A 21,669-nucleotide genomic window follows, 5' to 3' on the forward strand; every position below is an offset into this window, starting at 1 on the left:
GAGTGGGAGCAGGAGTTCTGCAGTCGTATATCGTTGCTTCTGTTTCTGTCTCCTCTGCCCTGGCTGTGTGGCCTCCCACAGGTCACTTAACCTCTCTGGGGTTAAGTTGCCTCATCTGTGAAGTGGGGACTACAGCACCTATGTCATGAGAGCGCCTGAGGAGATGATAGGATGCATAAGAAATGCTCTGTCCTCTAAATAAATTTTGGTTCCATTATTGCTCGTTTTTCTTTGTTTTCTTGTTTTTTGATGTTGTTCTTGTTTTGTTTTTTTGAGACAAGATCTCACTCTGTTGCCCAAGCTGAAATGCAATGGCATGATCATAGCTCACTGCAGCCTTGAACTCCTGGGTTTGAGCGATCCTCCCGTCTCAGCCTCTGGAGTAGCTGGGACTACAGGCACATCCCACCCCACCCTAAATAATTTTTTTTATTATTTTTAGTAGAGATGGGGTCTTGCTATGTTGCCCAGGCTGGTCTCAAACTCCTGGGCTCAAGTGATCCTCCCACCTGGGCCTCCCAAATTGTTGAGATTACAGGCGTGAGCCACCACGACCGGCTCCTAATTTTTATTTACTCTGTCTCCCCTCAATGGAATGAAAGCTCCATGAGACCAGAGGCTTTGTTTTGACAGATTTCGACAAATGTACAATATTGTATGGTCACCACCGCAATCAAGATCTAGGACAGTTCCATCTCTCCATAAAACTGCTCCAGCCTCTAATTTATCAACTTGGCTCATCACCCAGCATCAGCAACCACTGGTCTTCTCTCCCTACAGTTTTGCCTTTTCCAGAATTTCATATACATGGAATTGCCCTGGTTTGAATATCTGTCCCTCCAAAATCCGCTTTGAAATTTAATCATCAGTGTGGCAGTATTGAGAGGTGGGGCCTTGAAGAGGCGATTGGGACATAAGAGCTCTGTCATAATGTCCTCATAAATGAATTAATAGATTAATGGACTCACGGGTTAACGGATTAATGGGTTACTGTGGGAGTGGGACTTGTGGCTTTATAAAAGGAGGAAGAGAGACGTGAGCTAGCACACTCAGGCCCCTCGCGATGTGATGCCCTGCACGGCTTCAGGACTCAGCAGAGTCCCCACCAGCAAAAGGGTTTTCACCAGATGCAGCCCCTCAACCTCGGACCTCTCAGCCTCTATGAGAAATGCCTTTGTGGGACTTCTTTCACTTAAGCATATTGCTTTTAAGATTCATTTATGCCCCCCCAACTTTTTTTTTTGAGACAAGTTCTGGCTCTATTGCCTGAGCTGGAGTGCAGTTGCATGATCTTGGCTCACTGCAACCTCCACTTCCCAGGCTCCACTCCCACCTCAGCCTCCCAAGTAGCTGGGACTACAGGCATGCACCACTACATCCGGCTAATTTTTTATTTTTTGTAGAGATGGGTTTTTTTCATGTTGCCCAGGCTGATCTCCATAGTCTTCAGCTGGTGAGCTGAAGAAATCCGCCTGCCTTGGCCTCCCAAAGTGCTGGAATTGCAATCGTGAGCTGCTGTGCCCAGTCGTATATGCACATTTGTATTACTTATTTGTTCCTTTTTATTACTGGTGTAGTAGGGATGCCCCACAGGAGTAGGCCCCACATAGGGTTATTTCTCTGGTTTTAGGCTACTATGAGTAAAATCACTATAAACATTCACATACAAACTTTTGTGTGAATATAGTTTTTCATTTCCCTTGGGTAAATGCCTAGGCGTGGGAGTGCTGGGTCACAGTGGCTCTAAGGGCAAATGATTTTCAGCTTTGAGCCTCTCTCCCTTAGACTTCAGCTTCTTGTCCTAGGCACTGGGACACACCAACAAGAAGGAGCAAGTTCCTTTCTTCACTCAGGTTACATTTTGGGGATGGAGACAGAAACACACAAGGAAAGAATAAATAATATGCTGTCTCTAAAGAAATTGTATAAAAAGGAAAAATAGGATGCTTTTGTATAGTATAGCAGTTATAGAGCAATGGGCTAGAAAATGGGGCAGAAGTCCTTTTCAGGGAAAGATCCTGAGCTGAGACCTGAGGCTTTCCAGGCAAGGGGACGGTGAGTGCAAGGGTGTGCAGGCCACAGGGGGACAAGCTGGGTGTATCCAGCAATTGTGCTGGGAGCTGGACTCGGTGGTGGGGGCTTCCATCAGAGAGGAAGCAGCATTGAGACCTGGGTAGGAAGCTGGGGTTTATTCTAAGCCTTTTTGAAAACCAAAGAAGGGTTTTAACCTAAGGATTGTCTTTTTTTTTCTTTTTCTTTTTTTTGTTTTTAGACAGGGTCTTGCTCTGTCGCCCAGGCTGGAGTGCAGTGGCACGATCTCAGCTCACTGCAACCTCCGCCTTCCGGGTTCAAGTGATTCTCCTGCCTCAACCTCCTGAGTAGCTGGGATTGCAAATGCGTGCCACCACGCCTGGCTAATTTTTGTATTTTTAGTAGAGATGGGGTTTTACCATGTTTGCCAGGCTGGTCTCGAACTCCTGTGCTCAAGCGATACGCCCCCCTCAGCCTCCCAAAGTGTTAGGATTACAGGGGTGAGCCACCGAGCTGGGCCGGGCCCCAGGTATTGTCATGATGTAAAAAATCTCTCTCTAGAGAAGAGAACACCAGCTTCCCAGCTGGTCTTCTGTAGCCAGGAGATGCAAGAGCAGCAGGTGAATTTGAGGTTTGCTTTGGAGAAAGAACCAAAAGCAGATATGGATGGTTTGGATGTGAGGGAGGGAAAGAGAATCCTAAGTGCATTAGTAGTGGTGGGGAGGAGGTGCGGTACAGTGGTGTCATTTGGAGGACAAATCGTTGGCGTTTAACCTCTATGACCCGAAAGTCTCCCACAAACCTGATACATTAGGCAAAATGTTTGACTGCACTAAGCCTTAGTTTATCGTCATAAAATAGGCCATGAAAATTGTGTGAGATAATGTATATAACAGTTCAACAAATAATATTGGCCAGGTGTGGTGGCTCATGCCTGTAATCCCAGCACTCTGGGAGGCCGAGGTGGGCGGATCGCCTGAGGTCAGGAGACCAGATTGGCCAAAATGGTGAGACCCCCGTCTCTACTAAAAAAATACAAAACTCACCTGGGCAAACATGGTGAAACCCCATCTCTACTAAAAATACAAAAATTAGCCAGGCGTGGTGGCGCGCGCCTATAATCCTAGCTGAGACATGAGAATCGCTTGAATCCGGGAGGCGGAGGTTGCAGTGGGCTGAGATCACACTACTGCATTCCAGCCTGGGCGACAGAGCAAGACTCTGTCTCAAAAACAAAACACACACAAAATATAATAGTATTTGTTTGTTTGTTTGTTTTTGAGACGCCTCGGATTACAGTGCTGGGATTACAGACGTGAGCCATCAAGCCCGGACAATATTATTACATTGTTCATTGCACTCCCACAACACCCCTAAGGGGCAGGTACTTTTCTTCCCCCCGACCCCACCCCACTCAGAGACAGGGTCTCGCTCTGTCGCCCAGGCCTGGAGTGCATTGGCGCGATCAAAGCTCACTACAGCTCCGACCCTCTGGCCTCAAGCGATCCTCTCGCCTGGGTCTCCCAAAGCGCTAGGATTACACGCGTGGGTCACCGCGCCCGACCAGTCTTTTCTTCTTGCAGCTGAGCCTGAAGAGCCTGTCCAAAGAGCAGAGGTGGGCTGAAGGCACAAAGCGAATGAAAGAATACGCCCTCGGGCACCGTTGCACGCCCCACCTCCTCCCAGGGGCGCTCCGGCACATGCGCACTGGGCCTTCCACCGCCCCCCGCCCCCAGCAAAGCCCCCCGCTCGGAGCATGCGCGGGCCGCTTGGCGCCAATTGCTGACCGCCACAGCCAGGGCTAGCCTCGTGGGTTCCCGGGTGGCGCCCGTTCTCTGTCTCCTCAGCTCCGGGATGATCGGCCAGAAGACGCTCTACTCCTTTTTCTCCCCTAGCCCCGCCAGGAAGCGACGCGCCCCCAGCCCCGAGCCGGCCGTCCTGGGGACCGGCGCGGAGGGGGTGCCTGAGGAAAGCGGAGATGCAGCGGTGAGGCGCGGCGTGGGGCCGGGGCTATGGGGTGAAGGGGGAGGAAGGCGGTGGGCCCTGCCTGACTGAGGGCGTGCAGGAGCGCGCCTCTGACTCGGTAAACCCGGGTCCCGCTTTCCAAATAGCCTCCACGTGTTCAAAATAGCCGCCGCTGTCCCCCATGGGCCGCCATGCTGAAGGGCCAGCCAATGGGGATGCGCCTCGGGGCCCATGGCGCCAATCCGCGCGCCGCAGTCCCGCCTGGCTCGGTGCGCTGTCCAATCAGAGGGGAGAGGGGGCGGGACCCAGAGGGAGGTTTTTTTTTTGCCGCGAAAAGGCCACGTGGGGACGCGGCGGGGCGGGTCTGGCGGGGGCGGGGCACCTTGGTGCAGGGTCCCAGTTCCCGCGACGCTCCTCTGGAAGCCACGGGGCGCCTCCCAGCTTCTCTCCCCGCTCCAGTTTAGAACCTAATTCCCAGACCGGGCCCAGCCCTGGGCTCTTGTTGTGCTCTTTTGCTGGGACCTGTTCCACAAATGGGCGTCTTCTGCCTTGGGCCGTGGGGGTTGGGCCGTAAGCTGCGGACGCCTGGGAAGGGGCCGCTGCAGCTCTTGAGCCGCCTCTGCGGGGACCCCTTGCAGGCCATCCCAGCCAAGAAGGCCCCGGCCGGGCAGGAGGAGCCCGGGACGCCGCCCTCCTCGCCGCTGAGTGCTGAGCAGTTGGACCGGATCCAGAGGAACAAGGCCGCGGCCCTGCTCAGACTCGCGGCCCGCAACGTGCCCGTGGGCTTTGGAGAGAGCTGGAAGAAGCACCTCAGCGGGGAGTTCGGGAAACCGTATTTTATCAAGGTAAATATAGAAATGCACCTTCCATAAGGGTAAATGTGGAGAGTGCCGGCCCTTTGTCTTGTTAGTGTAGCCGGCCAAGTTCATGTTTCCGTAGGCTTAGGTTGTACCCCCTTCAACGTCCTTTACTCACAAAGCGGGTAAAAGAAAGCCATGATGTTTCAGTCTGCAGCTTTATATTGGTTAAAGTTGTTAACGACCTGTGAGATGATATCATGGATTCATTTAAGTCACATAGTCTATTGTCCAGGAAAGGCTGGCGTAGTAAAACCACCAACTATCCTGAATGAAACCTGGATTGAGCTTTAAAAAGCCAGTAGGAGTGGCACTGTCAGGACCCAGCCCAGAGAAAGAGGCAGGGAATTGACCTGATTGAACCACTTAGGTAGGGGGCAGGCACTGTTTTTGTTTGTTGTTTTTTAAAAGAATTTGGACATAAAACATGACAAAGAACTAATGATGTTCCAAATAACTTGCTTGCACTAGAAGCTTTCTTATTGAATTCTTATGGTTTCCAATGAGAATCTGATTTTAAGTCGTTTATCTTTAAATCAGCTAATGGGATTTGTTGCAGAAGAAAGAAAGCATTACACTGTTTATCCACCCCCACACCAAGTCTTCACCTGGACCCAGATGTGTGACATAAGAGATGTAAGTACAACTTGTTGATAATTTTTACTGGGGAGAAGGAGTCAAATAGTATTTGTAAATTAGGGACACTGGAGTTAAGCCACAGTCCATCATTCAGTAGTAAATAAAACACTGAAATCCCGAGGTTTGGCTGACTGTATTTCAGCCTGTATTTACTCTTTTTAATGTTTACCACATGGTATTTATGCGGCAAAAAGGAAAACTATGTACATCCTGTGCTCTTATTTCTTGTATTTTTTTTAAATCCTGAAACTAACCTCCCGCAGTGTTAGATATTATGGTGGTGGTGAAGTTCAAACTGACACATAAAGCAGTAAATCTTTTGCAGCTTGTTACAGTCAACCCCACCTTGACCTGACCACACTGCCTTATAGTTAGCACTTTCAAGCTCTTGACTTCTGGCCTGAACAGTTTTGTGGTTCTGTTATCAGATCCCTTTGCTTTAGTTTGTCTTGTGTAACAGTTGCTGGTTGGCGGCTCTCATCCATCTTCTGTTCAAAAGTTCGTGGGGCTGGGCACAGTGGCTCATGCCTATAATCCCAGCATTTTGGAGGCCAAAGTGGGAGGATCATTTGAGGTCAGGAGTTCAAGACCAGCCTGGCCGGTGAAACCTGGTCTCTCCTAAAATACAAAAATTAGCCAGGCATTGTGGTGCTCGCCTGTAATTCCAGCTACTTGGGAGGCTGAGGTGGGAGAATCGCATGAGCCCAGGGGGCAGAGGTTGCAGTAAGCTGCGATCACACCACTGCACTCCAGCCTAGGCGACAGAGCCAGACCCTGTCTCAAAACAAAAACAAAAAACCGTGGCTTCTCACTGTTGAACTATGAAAGCAGAGCAACCCTCTTTAAATAGGGCCACATCCTACCTCTCAGCCTTACCTCCACCTCCCACTCTCCCACTCCAGAGTTGGACAGTGTGGCAAACCCCTCCCCACTTCTGTCTCTTAAAAATCAAGTAGATGCCTCTGTGGCACCTCCTTGAAGTCTGTTGCCTGCCACCTCTCTGATCCAGTTTTCCTCTGAGTCGCTACGATGCATTTAGCACCTGCTGACACTGGACTTTTAGGTTTCTTACCCGTTTTCCTCCCCTATTTTGTAAACTGGGGCAAGAATCTTGTGATTTAATGAATATCTGTGAAATGACATAGAAGTGAAATAGGTGAATAAATCATCTTGATAAGGCAGCCACACCTAATACTTAGAAAATCTTGTAAGCTTAATTTTAGAGTAAGAATTTAGAATCTAGCTCTTTGGTTTTGAAGCTAAATTAAATCCTATTAAGATCAATACTAGTTTGCTTCTTGTTTGAATGCCCTATTCTGAATACCAGTGATCAGTATAAACAGGGAATACTTAAGGGAATATTTTGAGGGAATGCTCAAAAACCAGTTTCAAACCTATGAGGATCAGATGGGCCAGCAGGGCTTCTTGACAGACCAGCATTGGGAGAGTTGTTTCACAAGAGAATATGTTGGCATGGTGTAAACACCAAGGGGAAGGACAAGAGGTCCCCAAAAGCCTCCTGGTCATGGAACATCTGGAGCTGGATTCTGAAGGATAGAGTACCTCAGCTGTGGCAGAAGATTCTAAGAATGCAATGGGCAGAAGCTTGAGAATGAAGACTGGGTGGGTGGGCCCTGGATGGAAAGGACGAGGCGGCCTGTGTTTTAACACCTCCCGTGACAGGAACGTCATTTCATTTCATTGTCTCTTGCCACCTACTCCCATAGCCCTTTTGATCTGACCTCATTCTCTTCTGGCTCCACCTGTTAGAGGATATAGGGGAGCAGACACCCTCATATGCTGCTGGTGGGAAATCTGAATTGCTTTTTTTTTTTTTTTTTTTTTTTGAGACGGAGTGCAGTGGCACAATCTCGGCTCACTGCAACCTCCACCCCCTGGGTTCAAGCGATTCTCCTGCCTCAGCCTCCCAAGTAGCTGGGACTACAGGTTCACGCCACCACACCCAGCTCATTTTTGTATTTTTAATACAGATGGGGTTTCACCATGTTGGCCAGATGGTTTTGATATCTTGACCTCGTGATCTGCCTGCCTCGGCCTCCCAAAGTGCTGGGATTACAGGCCTGCTGGGATTACAGGCGTGAGCCACCGCGCCCGGCCCTGAATTGCTTTAATTCATTGAAAAGTAACTGGGGGCTAGCACAGTGGCTCATGCCTGTAATCCCAGCATTTTGGGAGGCCAAGGAGGGAGGATCCCTTGATCTCAGGAGTTTGAGACCAGCCTCAGCAACATAAGGGAGGCCCTGTCTCTACAAAAAGTAAAAAAAAAAAAATTAGGTGGGCATAGTGGTGCGCTCTTGTTGGCCCACCTACTCTGGAGGCTCAGGTCGGAGGACCACTTGAGCCCAGGAGGGCGAGGCTGCCATGAGCTGTGATGGCACCACTGCACTTCAGCCTGAGCAACAGAGCAAAACCCTGTCTCAAAAAATTAAAAAAGCAGCTAGGTACATATCTTTACAAGTTTAAAATACGCTTAGCCTTTGACCAGCAACTCTGCTATTAGCAATCTATGCCATAGAAGTGTTTTATTTATTTTGTTTATGTTTGTTTGAGGCAGGGTCTGTGCTGCTTACATTACATTACATTGTTTAATTCCTGACCCCTGGTGGTTCACAGGTGAAGGTTGTCGTCCTGGGACAGGATCCATATCATGGACCTAATCAAGCTCACGGGCTCTGCTTTAGTGTTCAAAGGCCTGTTCCGCCTCCCCCCAGGTACAGTTGCTTTACAGGTGACTGCAGTCCAGACGTGATTCCTTTCAGATGTGTACTTAGCTTATTGTAAGTGGGACTATCTGGGGCACTGTTCACTAGCCTCGGAGGAGGATTTCTCAGCCTCAGCACCATTGACATTTGGAGCTGAGTCATTCTTTGTTGTGGAGGAGGAGAGGAGTCCTGTGCTATTGCAGGATATTGTGCCATATCCCTGGCCTCTACCACTGGAAGCCAGGAGCAACCCCCAGCTCGTGATAATGAAAAATGTGCAGACATTGCCAAAAGTCCCGTGGGGGGTAAAATCACCCCTGATTAAGAACCACTGCTTTGGGCCAGGCGCGGTGGCTCACGCTTGTAATCCTAGCACTTTGGGAGGCTGAGGCGGGTGGATCACGAGGTCAGGAGTTCAAGACCAGCCTGGCCAAGATGGTGAAACCCCGTCTCTACTAAAAATACAAAAATTAGCCAGGTGCGGTGGCGGGTGCCTGTAATCCCAGCTAGTCAGGAGGCTGAGGCAGGAGAATCGCTGGATCCTGAGAGGCGGAGGTTGCAGTGAGCCGAGATCCTGCTACTGCACTCTAGCCTGGGCGACACAGCAAGACTCAAAAAAAAAGAACCACTGCTTTTGGAGGATTTGGTGTATAATATACATAAATATGCTAAGGACAGAAAACTGTCCCTGAGCAGCAGTGGGGGTCTGGGTTATAACTGCTGGGTTGATTTACTTAGGTTTTCCAGAGTGCTGTTAAATCCAAGCACAGACTAAAGTAAAGGTCTTTGGCAGAGTCACCTGTTAGAAGGAGGACTGGCAGTGTTGATCTCATTACGACAGTGCCATATGTGCCAGTGTCCCTTCCAAGGGCTGGCTATAACCTCTAACCTTTTCAAATATGTCTTAGATGTTACTGAGCTTTCAAAATTATGCTTAACATTCTGTTTTTTGTTTTTCTTGTGGCTTGCTTTCAGTTTGGAGAACATTTATAAAGAGCTGTCTACAGACATAGAGGGTTTTGTTCATCCTGGCCATGGAGATTTATCTGGGTGGGCCAAGCAAGGTAAGCCAGCCACTGCTAGATTTTTTTTTTTTTTTTTTTTTTGAGACTGAGTCTCACTGTGTTGCCCAGGCTAGAGTGCAGTGGTGCGATCTCAGCTTACTGCAACCTCTGCCTCCCAGGTTCAGGCGATTCTCGCGCCTCAGCCTCCCAAGTAGCTGGGACCACAGGCATAAGCCACCATACCTGGCTAATTTTTTAATGTATTTTTAGTAGAGACAGGGTTTCACCATGTTGGCCAGGCTGGTCTTGAACTCCTGACCTCGTGATCCACCCACCTCAGCCTCCCAAAGTGCTGGGATTACAGGCATAAGCCACCACGCCCGGCCCCGGCTCCATTGTTGATGGTAATGGCTGCTGCCATTATGCCGGCTGCAACAGGGAAGCACAGCTTACTACACTGGATCCCATCAAGCACTGGTTTCATCATGGATTTAGCTCCTGTTGCTGGATATTGGGCTGATTTGCCTGAGCCTACATTTAACCTGTTTCTCTCGTGTGTAGGTGTTCTCCTACTCAACGCTGTCCTCACGGTTCGGGCCCATCAAGCCAACTCTCATAAGGAGCGAGGCTGGGAGCAATTCACTGATGCAGTTGTGTCCTGGCTAAATCAGAACTCGAATGGCCTTGTTTTCTTGCTCTGGGGCTCTTATGCTCAGAAGAAGGGCAGTGCCATTGATAGGGTATGTTTTGTTTTCTTTCTTTTTTTTTTTTAACACTATAAAAACAATGTAAAGAATTCTAGGGGTCCCTGCTGTGTTTGGTCCTGGAAAATCCATGTTATAAAATAACTTTTATTTTCCCTTAGGTGTGTTATAAGGGTTTCCCATTGAAAACTGAGAAGAATTTGGACAAATTATAGGAGTGATGAGTTGTGTATGAGGAAAGCAACTGGCCAACTTGTGACTGAATGCAGTTGGTGCTGTAGGCATGAACTTGGTGTCTACAAGATACAAGTCCCTGGGTACCATTCACTTAACAAGTGATGGATGAGGCATGTTTCTGGCTTCCAAGAAATTTGGGAGCATATAGAAAACACAAAGAATTCTACTCAATCACGAATTTAACTTGCCCATGAAAATACTATCAGTGATCATTATTGTTTTGTTTCTGGGGTTTTTTTTTTAAGATGGAGTCTCGCTCTGTCACCCAGGCTGGAGTGCAGTGGTGCGATTTTGGCGCACTGCAACCTCCGCCTCCTGGGTTTAAGTGATTCTTCCTCAGCCTCCCGAGTAGCTGGGATTATAGGCGCCCACCACCACACCCAGCTAATTTTTTTGTATTTTTTAGTAGAGATGGGGTTTCACAGTGTTGGCCAGGCTGGTTTTGAACTCCTGACCTCAAGTGATCTGTCCTCCTCAGCCTCCAAAGTGCTAGGATTACAGGCATGAGCCACCATACCCTGCCTATCAGTGATCATTATTAACCCCAAGGTCTAATTGCAGATACCCAACACGACCAAACCAGTGGCTCCCCTCCCTGCATCTTCCCCCTATCTGCTACCTCCCTTCTTCCCCTTCACTTACTGAAGCACTTCTACACCTGGTTGTGGAAATCAGAGACCTAAAAGTCATCCTTGAATCCTCCATTCCATCAGTAAATCCCATCAACTCTGCATCCCAAAACACCCCAGTCTACTGCTTCTCATTCGCCACTGCTGCCCCTCAGGCATGAGTCACCGTCATCTTTCTCCAGGAGAACCGTGATGGACTAGAGATGAAGGCTTGATGGACAGCCGCAGAGTGGAGGAGGGAGAGAGAGGGGGTGGGAAGGAGACGAGCCAGGGGTGTGTTCATCCCTGGCAAATGGGAGAGACATTGGGTGGGGGAGAAATTATGGAGTAAATGCTTCAATAATCAAAGGCAAGGGCTTAGCAGAGGTAACCTGACAGTAGTTTTTGGTGTATCAGCAGGAGGTAACAGGGTTATCAGAAATGCGCACATATGTTCAACCCCTACCTTGTGTGGGTACTAGGTTGAGCACTTTTGTTTTTTGAGACGGAGTCTTTCTCTGTCGCCCAGGCTGGAGTGCAGTGGCATGATCTCGGCTCACTGCAACCTCCGCCTCCTGGGTTCAAGCCCTTCTCCTGCCTCAGCCTCCCGAGTAGCTAGGATTACAGTTGCCTGCCACCACACCCAGCTAATATTTTTTATTTTTAGTAGAGACTGGGTTTCACCATGTTGACAAGGCTGGTCTCGATCTCCTGACCTCAAGCGATCCTCCCATCTTGGTCTCCCAAAGTGCTGGGATTACAGATGTGAGCCACCGCACCCAACCAGGTTGAGTACTTTGCATGCAGAATCTTACGTAACTCTCAGAAAGGCTTTGAGGTAGACATACACCTGTATGAGTGACCTAAGATCTGACTGATATGAACTGCTAAGATGTGATGATCTAGGTATGTAAGAAGTGTGTGTGAGAGTAATTGCTGATCTCTATCCCTTAGGGGAGGTTTATGGCCAGTGTTGCTCTTCCGCAGTATATTGGTAATCTTTAATCATGGTTTGGTCTGAAGGTAAAGTTGTTAAAGTAGCTTGGTCATTAAAGCCAAATTGCATATCTCCAGCCCAGTGGCTCTCCTGATCTATAGAGTGCCTTCTTACTACTGCCCCATAAACATGCCAAATTCAACATTTTCCAAACGAAGTTTCTCCTTTTCTCATCCATGCTTCACTAAACTTGATCCTCTGCACTCCCTAGCAGCAAAAAGCACCATCATCTGCCCAGTTGTCCAGGCAGATCTGATTCTATTACTGACACCTGCCTACCTCTCTTTCTCCCCTCTTCTGTCCTTTTTTCCCCCTTCCCATATGCAGTCATTCATTCATATCTGTGTTCTTTCTTCCCCCTCCAAATCTATCCCTGCCTGACCACCTTTGCCTTCATTCAGGCCCTCATCTGATCTTGCCTGGAGGATTCTGATGCTTTCTCCCTGGAAGGCCTTGCCTTAGGCTGAAGGTCTGATTTCACGAGGGTAGGAGGGTGGCCCCCAATCGGCCTCCCAGACTTAACTCTGTCCCTCTTTGCACTCCGATCCCTAGGCTGACCCATTCCCCTTTACTTTTTCACGGTGCCCCACTTGCCTGCCTTTGCATATCCTGCTTGCTCTGCCTACAGTGTGGAGGTCATTTTCTTCTGGGATTCTTTAGAGCTCTGCAGGGCTGACATTTACAGGGGCCTCTGCTGCTTGCGTGTGTGTTCAGCATTTGGTGTGCGTGACTTCTTATCACACTCAGCACCTGTGATCCTCATTTGATTGGTCACAGTAACTTCATAAGCTGGACGCTATTGTTATTCCCAGTCTACAGATGAAAACTGAAGCAGCTTAGAGTTGCAGCAACTTCCCTGTGGTACAGCTACTGAGTGTTAGAGGCCTTGACCCCGGGCAGTCTGGCTCCGGGCTCTGTGCTCTTAACCACACTGGATTGCCTGGCTTTAGTCATCACCCCTCATCACCCCTCCTGGACTGAGCCCCTTGAAGGCAGGAGTGTTTTGAGAAACAGTGATTTGTTGTTAGTTTTTATATACAGAAAGAAGAGGAAAACAAAAATGGTCTATATCTCCCTGTTAACTATAGTTGATATTTTTAAAAAATCAAAGTAGTCATTTGCCACATAATGGTGTTTCAGTCATAAACTGCATATATGATGATGGTCCCATAAGATTATAATATTGTGGCTGGGTGTGGTGGCATGCCTGTTATCCCAGCACTTTGGGAGGCTGAGGCGAGTGGATTGTCTGAGCTCAGGAGTTTGAGACCAGCCTGGGCAACATGGTGAAACCCTGTCTCTACTAAAATACAAAAAATTAGCCAGGCGTGGCGGCGTGTGCCTGTAGTCCCAGCTACTTGGGAGGCTGAGGCAGGAGAATTGCTTGAACCCGGGAGGCGGAGGTTGCAGTTAGCTGAGATCATGCAACTGCACTCCAGCCTGGCAACAGAGTGAGACTCTATCTCAAAAAAAAACCATATATATATAATATTTTTACTGCATCTTTTCTATGTTTAGATAACACAAATGCCTACCATTGTGTCACAGTTGCCTACAGTATTCAGTACAGTAGGAACATGCTGCACAGGTTTGTAGACCAGGAGCAATAAGCTATACTATATAGCCTAGGTGTGTAGTGGTAGGTTATCCCATTTGGGTTTGTGTAAAGATCCCCTATGGTGTACAGATAGCAGTGAAATTGCCTAACAACACACTTCTCAAAATGCATCCTCGTCATTAGGTGACGTATGACTATTGCTTTTTTTCTTTTGAGACGGGGTCTAGCTCGTCACCCAGGCTGGAGTGCACTGGCTTGATAAGGCACAAAATGGAAAGTAAATGGCTTCCACTGTTTCTTTCTCTAAAAGGAACTACTAAAGACAGTATCTTGGGTATTTTTCTAAAGTTTTTTAAAAATGAAATTATTTTGCATTTTGTTCACTTGATAAATTTTGGAGGTCATCTCATTTATCTTTTGCATGTTTTTCTAGGAGTTATGTGGTGTTACATTGTAAGAACTTTAGAAAAATACGTTTAGCCAGTTCTATAACACTGAATTGTATACTAGGTTTTAGCTGACATAAGCAGTGTGTCGGTGAGTCCCTTTATATGTTCCTATTTGTGTAGGTACAACTGGTCCCTGGCTTATGAAGTTTGACTTGATTTTTTTCAACTTTACGATGGTGTATAACCATACTTTGAGCACTCGCACGTTGTTGTTTTTTCTTTCTTTAAGAGACAAGGTCTTTTGGCTGGGAGCAGTGGCTCACGCCTGTAATCCCAACACTTTGAGAGGCCAAGGTGGCGGATCATTTGAGCTCAGGGGTTTGAGAACAGCCTGGGCAACATAGTGAGACCTTGTCTCTAAAAAACACAAAAAATTAGCCTGGTGTGGCATGCACCTGTGGTCCCAGGTACTCAGGAGGCTGAGGTGGGAGAGTCACTTGAGCCTGGGAGGTGGAGGCTACAGTGGGCCACAATCATGCCACTACACTCTAGCCTGGGTGACAGAGTAAGACCCCATCTCAAAAAATAAAAAATTTTAAAAAAAAGATCTTGCTCTGTCACCCAGGCTGGAGGGCAGTGGCATGATTATAGCTTTTTGCAGCCTCGAACTCCTGGGCTCAAGTGATCCTCCCACCTCAGTCTCCTGTGTAGCTAGGACTACAGGTGCATGCCATCACACTTGGCTAACTTTTGAATTTTTTTGTAGAGATGAGGTCTCGCTATGTTGCCTCAGTTGGTGGTAAACTCCTGGTCCCATGCAGTCCTCCTACCTTGGCCTCCCAAAGCACTGGGATTACAGGTGTAAGCCACCGGGACTGGCCCCATTCTGTTTTTCACTTTCAGTACGGTGTTCAGTGAGTTACATGAGGTACTAAACACTTCATTGTAAAAGCTTTGTTTTGCCCAACTTTAGGCTAATGTAGGTGTTCTGAGCATGTTTAAGGTAGGGTAGGTTAAGCTATGATGTTCAGCAGGTTATATGTCATAAATATATCTTCAACTTAGGATATTTTCTACTTAGGATGGGTTTTCCAAGATGTTAACCCCATCCATTGTATTAATAGGTTGAGGAGTTTATCTGTGTGTGTATGCATCATGGTGTCCTTTAGCAAATACAGTCTTAGCAGTGGAAATTGCTGGCTGTACGGTAGGGGCACTTGAAAATTGCATAGATAATTGCCAATTTGAAGGCAGAGGGTGGTCCTCTTTGCATCTCAGAGCCTAGCAAAGGTAGGTAGTTGCTCAACAAACAGACTAATGTTCTAATGCAAATGCTGAATGCTCCACTTTGGAAGGGAGAGAATTTAGAGGGCAAAGGGGAATTGCACAGGGTCTTAAAGTGCAACAGCCACAGTCCTTCCTTAAAAAAAAAAAAAAAAAGTCCCGGCAGGCATAGTGGCTCACGCCTGTAATCCCAGCACTTTGGGAGGCCAAGTCGAGCGGATCACAAGGTCAAGAGATCGAGACCATCCTGGCCGATATGGTGAAACCCCATCTCTACTAAAAATACAAAAATTAGCTGGGCATGGTGGCATGCGCCTGTAGTCCCAGCTACTTGGGAGGCTGAGGCAGGAGAATCGCTTGAACCTGGGAGGCAGAGGTTGCAGTGAGTCGAGATCACGCCACTGCACTCCAGCCTGGGGACAGAGCAAGACTCCGTCTCAAAAAAAAAAAAATTTTTTAAAAAAGTCCCAAATCTGTCACCTTTTATTCTTGATCTCTTTCAGAAGCGGCACCATGTACTACAGACGGCTCATCCTTCCCCTTTGTCAGTGTATAGAGGGTTCTTTGGATGTAAACACTTTTCAAAGACCAATGAGCTGCTGCAGAAGTCTGGCAAGAAGCCCATCGACTGGAAGGAGCTGTGATCATCAGCTGAGGGGTGGCCTTTGAGAATCTGCTGTTGACATATTTGTCAGTTAGGAAGTTCCACTGAAATTTTTCCTATTAATTCTTAAGTACTCTGCGTAAGGGGGAAAAGCTTCCAGAAAGCAGCCACGAACCAGGCTGTCCAGGAATGGCAACTGTATCCAACCACAAACAACAAAGGCTACCCTTTGACCAAATGTCTTTCTCTGCAACATGGCTTCGGCCTAAAATACGCAGACTTCTCAGAAGACAGATGAGGTCAAATACTCAGTTGGCTCTCTTTATCTCCCTTGCCCTTATGGCAAAACGGGGGAGATGTGCACCTTTTAGGCACAGCCCTAGTTTGGCGCCTGCTGCTCCTTGGTTTTGCCTGGTTAGACTTTCAGTGACACGTGTTGGGGTGTTTTTGCTTAGAAAGGTCACCTTGTCTCAGCCCTGCAGGGAAGGCATGCCAGTCTCTGCCAGTTCCACTGCCCCCTTGATCTTTGAAGGAGTCCTCAGGCCCCTCACAGCATAAGGATGTTTTGCAACTTTCCAGAATCTGGCCCAGAAATTAGGGCTCAATTTCCTGATTGTAGTAGAGGTTAAGATTGCTGTGAGCCTTATCAGATAAGGGACTGAGAGAAGTAAGCTGGGTCTTGTTATTCCTTGGGTGTTGGTTGGAATAAGCAGTGGAATTTGAACAAGGAAGAGGAGAAAAGGGAATTTTGTCTTTATGGGGTAGGGGTGATTTTCTCCTAGGGTTATCTCCAGTTGGGGTTTTTAAGGCAGCACAGACTGCCAAGTGCTGTTTTTTTTAGCCGACTGAAATCACTTTGGGATATTTTTTTCTGCAACACTGGAAAGTTTTAGTTTTTTAAAAAGTACTCATGCAGATATATATATTTTCCCAATCCTTTTTTTAAGAGACAGTCTTTACTGGGTCTGCACCTCCATCCTTGATCTTGTTAGCAATGCTGTTTTTGCTGTTAGTCGGGTTAGAGTTGGCCCTACGCGAGGTTTGTTAATAAAAGTCTGTTTTGTGCAAGTGTCCTTTGTGCGTCCAGGCGGGGGCATCTATGGACGTCCTTGGGCTGCCCTTGCCCTTGGCGCCTCCCAGGGTCCCCATAGCAACCATTGTCTGCAGGAGGGGCCGCCCTTGCCCCTCCTCCCCGCCCTGCCGCTCAGTGGAGCGACCCAACCCTCCCCTGGCTGCGGTGAGCGCTGGGCCCAACCGCCGGCCTGGAGCAGCGCCCCAACTCCGAGCACCGTGGAGCACCGGCTGGCAGCCGAGACCCCAGAGGGGTAACTGACGGCCTGAGGAAAGCATTTCTTCGGGGAACATGGCGTGCCCGTCGTGGCTACGTTCTGCCAAGCCCTGTGACGTTCGATGGGAGCCTCCTACATCCCCCCCTCAGCCCGTGTTTCTAGACTCCGAGACATCTGGAACTCGGAAGTGCGGCCAGGGCTCCAGGAAGACTCCCTGATGACGCACTGGCCCGCAGCCCAGGCTCAGGTAGTGGGGGCTGTCAGGATGATCTGTGGGATCCCCCAGTGTCCGAAGAAAGAAGCCACAATTGTGTTTTTTTTTTTTCTCTTTTTTAAGAGGGGGTCTCACTCTCGCTCGGGCTGGAGTACAGTGGCGCGATCTCGGCTCACTGCAACCTCTGCCTCTGGGGGGTCAAGCAATCCTCCCACCTCAGCCTCCCAAGTAGCTGGGATTACAAGCATGCACTACCACGCCCGGCTAATTTTTGTACTTTTAGTAGAGAAGCTTTTAACTAAATGGGCAAGAAAGAATGCATCCAGCCAGAACCTCGAGACTAGCAAATGGATTACTTAAAAGGGCAGGGAGGGAGACCAGAGTTTTGCTTGAAAATACTGCTTCCTTTCCTTATCTGTGTAGGGAAGGGTTTATCATTCTACATTTTGTGGTGAGTAAGCCGGCTTTCACGGGAGGAGGATGCATTGTCGATTTGCCCTCTGATAACTTTGGGATCTTCCTCTAAACAACAGTGGACTCCCTTAGCCAAGGGAGAAGTGAAAGGATAATTGTTCTACACCAGTTAGCTTTTCACACTTCTCTCTCTCCCGGTGCAGCGCTGCCGGTAGGGGGAGCAGTGAGCTCCAAGTTTCCAGGAATAATTCAAAACACAATTATTTGGGTTTTAAATATATATACATACATTTCTATATAATATATACAAAAGTTCAATATATGTATATTGAATATATATAAGTTCAATATATGTATCTTGAATATATATATGTTCAATATGTATATCAATGTATGTATATATATTCAATATATGTGTATGTATATCTATATATGTATATATTCAATATATATGTATGTATATTCAATATATATGTATAAATGTTGAACTTTAGTCATGTGGTGACACTTCAAACAGAACACAGAACAGCTTCTGGGTCCATGACCCTCCAAAAATTTAATTACTGATTCTTTAGAAACTAGGCAACGCAGCCAGGTGTGGTGACTCACGCTTGTAATCCCAGCACTTTGGGAGGCTGAGGCGGGCAGATCACCTGAGGTCAGGAGTTCAAGAGCAGCCTGACCAACATGGAGAAACCCAAACCCCGTCTCTACTAAAAATACAAAATTAGCCGGGCGTGGTGGCACATGCCTGTAATCCCAGCTACTTGGGAGGCTGACGCAGAAGAATCGCTTGAACCCGGGAGATCGCGCCATTGCGCTCCAGACTGGGCAACAAGAGCACAAGAGCGAAACTCCGTCTCAAAAAAAAACCAACCAGGCAACTAATTTTGATGAGCTCTTAGCTATGTGATAGTTGCTTTTTTCATGTGTCAAGTCTGCTATATTCCTGCACTCAGTATGCAAAGATGCATAAAAGGCAGTCTTAGCCTTTTAGGTCAGGGGTTGGCAAACTTTCTGTGAAGGGTCAGATGGTAAATATTTGAGGGTTTGCAGTTACCCGTTCTCCGTGGGAACTGCTCAACAACTCACTGCAGAGAAAGTGGCTGTGGGCAAAATGTACAGGAACGGGCGAGGCTGTGTTCCAATAAAACTTTATGGACACTGAAATTTGTATTTAATATGATTTTCATGTGTCACGAAATCTTTTTTTTTTTTTCCTAAGCATTTAACGAATGTAAAAACCACTCCTAGCTTGGGAGCTATTGGAACACAGGCATCTGGAGCCACAGTCTGCAGACCCCTGTGTGTACTCACTGTCAGTGCGGTGGGAACAAAAAGGCAGCAATGGCTGGGTCAGCCGAGGAAAGAAGAAATTTCCCAGTGGAGGGAATGTCTGAGTGGATATTGAACTTTCCAGGCCACAAAGAGGAACAAGAGCATTCAACACTGAGGAGCCTGCCTCTGCAAAGGCAGGACCCACATGCTGGATGTGGAGCCAGAAGGTTCCACGTGGCAAGGTTTGGGAGGCTTCTGAGAACCTGGCCTAACGATTCCTGTTTCCTCCCTTTTCAGGTGAGTTAGGGAGATCTCTGAAAGCTTTTGGAATTGGTAACACAAGGAAGTCAGTTATTAGCAAATGTTTTACTGGAAACGTCCAGTTATAAAATAATTAATTGTGTGAAAGTCACTGCCTGCTTTTGATCTACGTCCAGCAGGGCAAAGTCAGGGACTGTAAATTGTTTGCATTTTTTAAAGATAGACTTTAGCATGTTGCTAGTATGCTTGCATTATTAGATAATATATCTCTCTGTTCAAATTCACTTTCTGCTTCAGTTTGCTTCTCATATAAAAGTCTTAGCAGAGATGTTTGGTGGAGAAGCAAACTTTTTGGCATATGAGGGTGGTGTTGGCTTTTCATCCTTGCCAAACCTTCAAGATTTACAAGGAAAAACATGTTGCAGGGAGGTGCTCTGGGTTACTTTGAAAAGACCTCACATGCTGACTTGTGCTGACTCAAGCTGAGGAAAGCTAGAACATTCCTCTGCTGGAGATGGCCTCCTTGTTTAGAGTCCTTCTGACACTGTAATTTGGGTCTGACAACAGGAAGTTCCTTTGTAGTTTAAGTCAATGGGAACCAATTTTTTTTTCTTTTTTTTGAGATAGAGTTTCACTCTGTGGCTTAGGATGGAGTACAGTGACTCAGTCATGGCTCACTGCGGCCTCAACTTCCTGGGTTCAGGTGATCCTCCTGCCTCAGCCTCCTGAGCAGCTGGGACCACTGGTATGCACCACCATACCTGGCTAAGTTTTTAATAGAAATGGGGTCTTGCTAAGTTACCCAGGCTAGGGAACCAATTTTTAAGTTTTTGAAATATGCTTGGAAATATAAATATTGGTGAGTGGAGCAGACCAGGAGATCAATAATTTTTGTTCTCTGCTTGTTAGTTGTGTATACAGTATGTTTTTTTTGTCTCTCTTAATGATGTTGGGGGTAAGGGTGTGGGAGAGGAAGGTAGGGAGCCTTCCAACAAGAAGCTAGTGCTCCTCCAGCCTAGAGAAACTAAAACATGCAAAAGCCAGACCCCATCCCTGGAAATTCTGATTTAATTGGTTGGGGAAGGCATCTGAATTCTCACAGAGGGTCTGGTTTGCAGCAGGACTGGTGATTTCTTTCCAGGTGCCTTGTTTTGTTAGACCGTGTGATCACTTAATAATTTTTTTTGGGCCAGGCACAGTGGCTCACACCTGTAATCCCAGTGCTTTAGGAAGCGAGGCAAGAAGATCGCTTTAGGCCAGGAGTTCAAGACCAACCCAGGCAACATATTGAGACCTTGTCTCTAAAAAATATATATTTTTTTAATTAGCCAGGGGTGGTGTGTGCCTGTAGTTCTAGCTACTTGGGAAGCTGAGGCAGGAGGATCATTTGAGCCCCGGAGTTCGAGGCTGCAGTGAGCTATGATCATGCCACTGCACTCCATCCAGCCTGGGCAACAGAGCAAGATCCTATTTCTAAAACAAAACAAAACAAAAAATGTAACTTGACACCTATGGCTTTCTGAAACAGCTGTTTGAAGAAATATATTTCTATTACCGTTCTTGTGTTTGATGGAAAGAGTTTATGAATAACTTTGGTTTCAAGTCTTCCAATTATATTCTGGAAAATACCTGTGTCTTAAAGAGATAGTGTCTAGGGAGAACTGAATCACTGCAGAGTTCTTCATCTGTATGTGCGGGTATGTCTAGTCTTTTTGAAAGTAATGAATTTCATTAGAAAGATATTAAGTGCTTGTCATGAGCAAGTCCCTGTGCCAGAAGCTCAATATAAATCATTTCATTTTCTCACCCATATGGTGAAATAGTTGATCAGGACACTGAAGCTCAGCCATTTGCTCAAAGTCATAGCTAATGGAGGGAGGATTCAAACCCACATCAGCTTGATTTCAAAGTCCTGCCACTGTCAACACCCTGCCTAGATCATGATTATTTGGAATCATTGGGAAAGAATTTCTTTTTCATGTCATGAAGTTAGAAGCCTAAGAATTTTTTTCAATGGAATTTTATAAAAATGTCCTTGAATCACAGATGGCTCTCCATGGAAACACAGATTTGTTTGAGAGTCACCTCTTTCATTGTCTTAATAAATAGTCTAAGAGCCATCACAAGGGCTACTGTGGCTAGAGAACATATGACACGGGCCGGGCATTGAGCAGGCATTTGACCTGCATTCCTTCACCCCCGGTTCCTGTAACATGTACCTGGTGCTGTGGGGTTACAGCTGGTAACGCTGAGGTTTCCAGAGCACATGCTTCCAAACCAGTGGAGAAAATCCCAAGAAGTCCAATATTCAATGACTGTTCCTTATTGGAAAATAAGCCCAGAAACAAAGTAGCTGTGAACAGGCTGCACCAGCCCCAGCAGCAATTTGCATACAAACCATTTTGCACAGATCCCGTGCTCAGCGCTCTCACCAGTTTCTCCACTTGCTGTTTAGTAAGGCCATCCTTGTTGGCAGGAAGTGGGGCCACTGAACTGCTGTTCCACCTTCCCTGTTGCCTGAGCACAGTGTGCTCCTATGTGATCTCCGCTTTCCTGCTGCCTAGTTGGCTGGGCTGCTCCAGTTGGGCCTTGGAGGCGACCTTTGTCCCACAT

At 47.3% G+C, this 21,669-nt stretch overlaps 2 protein-coding genes across 2 annotated transcripts in view; both read left to right on the plus strand.

Moving 5' to 3' along the window:
- Positions 1-4,328: 4,328 nt before the first annotated feature.
- UNG (uracil DNA glycosylase) lies at positions 4,329-16,660 on the plus strand. Its single transcript, XM_030821334.1, has 6 exons — positions 4,329-4,841; positions 5,394-5,489; positions 8,127-8,224; positions 9,191-9,279; positions 9,781-9,959; positions 15,500-16,660. The coding sequence occupies exons 1-6, from the start codon at positions 4,530-4,532 to the stop codon at positions 15,638-15,640; spliced, it is 915 nt and encodes a 304-aa protein (XP_030677194.1). The 5' UTR covers positions 4,329-4,529; the 3' UTR covers positions 15,641-16,660.
- Positions 16,661-17,069: 409 nt separating this feature from the next.
- ACACB (acetyl-CoA carboxylase beta) overlaps positions 17,070-21,669 on the plus strand; it is a 157,923-nt gene continuing 153,323 nt past the window's right edge. Inside the window, exon 1 of the mRNA XM_030821335.1 lies at positions 17,070-17,136. The gene's annotated coding sequence lies outside the window, so the exon portion shown is untranslated. The remainder of the gene's footprint in view (positions 17,137-21,669) is intronic.

This window comes from Nomascus leucogenys, chromosome 10, assembly GCF_006542625.1.
Source record: "Nomascus leucogenys isolate Asia chromosome 10, Asia_NLE_v1, whole genome shotgun sequence".
Taxonomy (NCBI): domain Eukaryota; kingdom Metazoa; phylum Chordata; class Mammalia; order Primates; family Hylobatidae; genus Nomascus; species Nomascus leucogenys.